The sequence below is a fragment of the Hylaeus anthracinus genome, unplaced genomic scaffold (assembly GCF_026225885.1).
Source record: "Hylaeus anthracinus isolate JK02 unplaced genomic scaffold, UHH_iyHylAnth1.0_haploid 11997, whole genome shotgun sequence".
NCBI lineage: Eukaryota > Metazoa > Arthropoda > Insecta > Hymenoptera > Colletidae > Hylaeus > Hylaeus anthracinus.
Window position 1 is genome coordinate 15923080 of NW_026534344.1, and position 2171 is coordinate 15925250.

The window sequence follows — 2171 nt, forward strand, 5'->3', positions numbered from 1 at the left end:
GTCCCCTGACATCGCCACAGCGTGACCGGGGTCCCCGAACTATTGGAGAAGTATAGGGAGGCCCGGCGTCGGTTGAAGATATTAATCATTCGGGGCAAGGAGAGAGTCTGGAGGCAGCTGTGCGGCATGGTGGAAAGGGATATGTGGGGCAGACCTTACCGGGTGGTCATGAATATGGTCGCCCGGAAGGTCCCACCCCCCTGATGCCTACGCGCAGCTAGATGGCATTCTGGTCGGGCTCTTTCCGGCCACGGCGGACGCGGAGGTGGTGCCTCAAGAAAGATATCAGTTTTGGAGGGATCTGGGCGGATTCGTCCGTCGGCCGAACCCCCCGATCTCCGTGGAGGAGCTCCAAGGGGCTCTGCGGGCCACACACCTGGGCAAAGCACCCGGGTTGGATGGGGTCCCGGGCAGAGTCATCGCCGAGGTGGCCAGGTGGAACGAGGGGTTGCTGAGGGCTACCCTGGTCAGTTGCCTAAAGCACTCCTACGTTCCACAGAGATGGAGGGAGCAGAGGTTGGTCCTCATAAAGGAGGAGGGGAAGGATCCTGCTTCTCCTTCGGCGTATCGCCCATTGTGCATGCTGGGGCACCTTGCGAAGGTATAGGAGAACGTGGTTAAACGCAGACTGGAGGAGACGATCGTCCCGCACGGGCTGTCGCAACATCAGTACGGTTTTCGTGCGGACCGAAACTAAGCAGCACCGACGATACTGCGTGTTCGTCGCCTTGGTCGTTAAGAACGCGTTTAACTCACTCCCGTGGGGGTTGCTCATGAATATGGATATGCGACAGGGGCATCCCCCGATACCTTCGCGTGGTGGTGGCGTCGTATCTGTCCGGCAGGTACATTCGGTACAATACTGCCGAGGGTGAGGGACGCCGGAGAGTATACTGCGACGGCCCGCAGGGGTCGGTGCTCGGCCCGCTGTTATGGAATATTTTCTATGACGGCGTGCTGAATCTCCGCCTTCCCAGGGGGTGCTCGACCATTGGGTATGCGGATGACGTCCTCATTGTGGTCACCGCACTGGACCGCGAGACACTGGATCGGAGTATCCAGCGTTCTATGCGGCAGGTCGGTGACTGGATGGCGTCGTCCGGGCTGGAGATCGGCCTCGAGAAGACAGTCGTCTTCTTGGCAAATCGAAAATGGTTGGGTCCCCGCTTCTGGTTCCGGTTGGTAGGCAGATGGTCCCTCCATCTGAGAGTGTGAAATATCTGGGGGTGACCTTCGATCGGTCACAGAACTTCAAAGTTCATATCGAGAAGGTCACCTCCAAGGCCACCCGGGTGATGTATGCGCTGGCTCGGCTCATGCCTAACATAGGCGGACCGGGGCAACGGGCCAGCGCATTGTATTACCAGGTTGTGGAGTCGGTGCTGCTCTACGCCGCCCCCATTTGGGGAGGGGCTATGTGTGTGGCAGCGCGACGCCAGAAAATGGTCTCTGCCCAGAGAGCGGGCCTCATCAAGGTGTGTAAGGCATACCGGAGCGTCCCCAATGATGCGCTCCCGGTTATAGCGGGTATATGCCCCATCATCCTCAAGATAGAGGAGAGGGTGCTCATCTTTCTACACCTCGAGGAGCATGCGGCCGATCCGCGGACCCGATCCGAGGCGGACATTCCGGCTGCCATTGAGCACGTCAGGAATGATGTGCTCGATAAATGGCAGGCGGAATGGGATGCCGGCGGTACTCGCCGTGTCACCCATGCCTGGATTCCAAATATCCGGGCATGGTTGAGGAGACCCCACGGAACGACCAGCTATTGGCTGACCCAGGCGCTACGGGGCATGGGGTCTTCAATGCCTTCCGATACCGGATAAGCAAGGCCCCGTCCCCGGAGTGTTGGTACGGGTGTGGGGTCCCGGACACGGCGGAGCACACGCTCGTCCAGTGTGGCAGATGGGCGGCGGAGAGGCTGGTCCTCGAAATGGAGCTTGGAGATGGGCTCCCCGACCGGGAGTCTCGGACTCTGGGGGTGCCCGGTGCGGCGGTGACTCGCGGGGCTCGGTGGAGACGTATGGCGGCTGCGGGGATTCTTGGTCCTCCGCCCGGGGATGGGGCCGTCCCTGTATAGAGAATGGCCCTGTCGCGGGGATTCGAACTGGTTACAACACCCGGACGTTATTTATTTTTTATATATTTTATTTTATGACATTAGTTTG

General features: G+C 59.6%; 1 protein-coding gene across 1 annotated transcript; it reads left to right on the plus strand.

Annotated features, from left to right (window-relative positions):
* The first annotated feature begins 1442 nt into the window (after nucleotides 1–1442).
* Nucleotides 1443–1829, plus strand: LOC128889606 (uncharacterized). The gene has a single exon (XM_054147338.1). The coding sequence runs from the start codon at nucleotides 1443–1445 to the stop codon at nucleotides 1827–1829; it is 387 nt and encodes a 128-aa protein (XP_054003313.1).
* Nucleotides 1830–2171: the final 342 nt, after the last annotated feature.

Bases quoted from the DNA above. Each gene is read 5' to 3' on its own strand.
- LOC128889606 (XM_054147338.1), top strand. From the start codon at position 1,443: ATGGTCTCTGCCCAGAGAGCGGGCCTCATCAAGGTGTGTAAGGCATAC.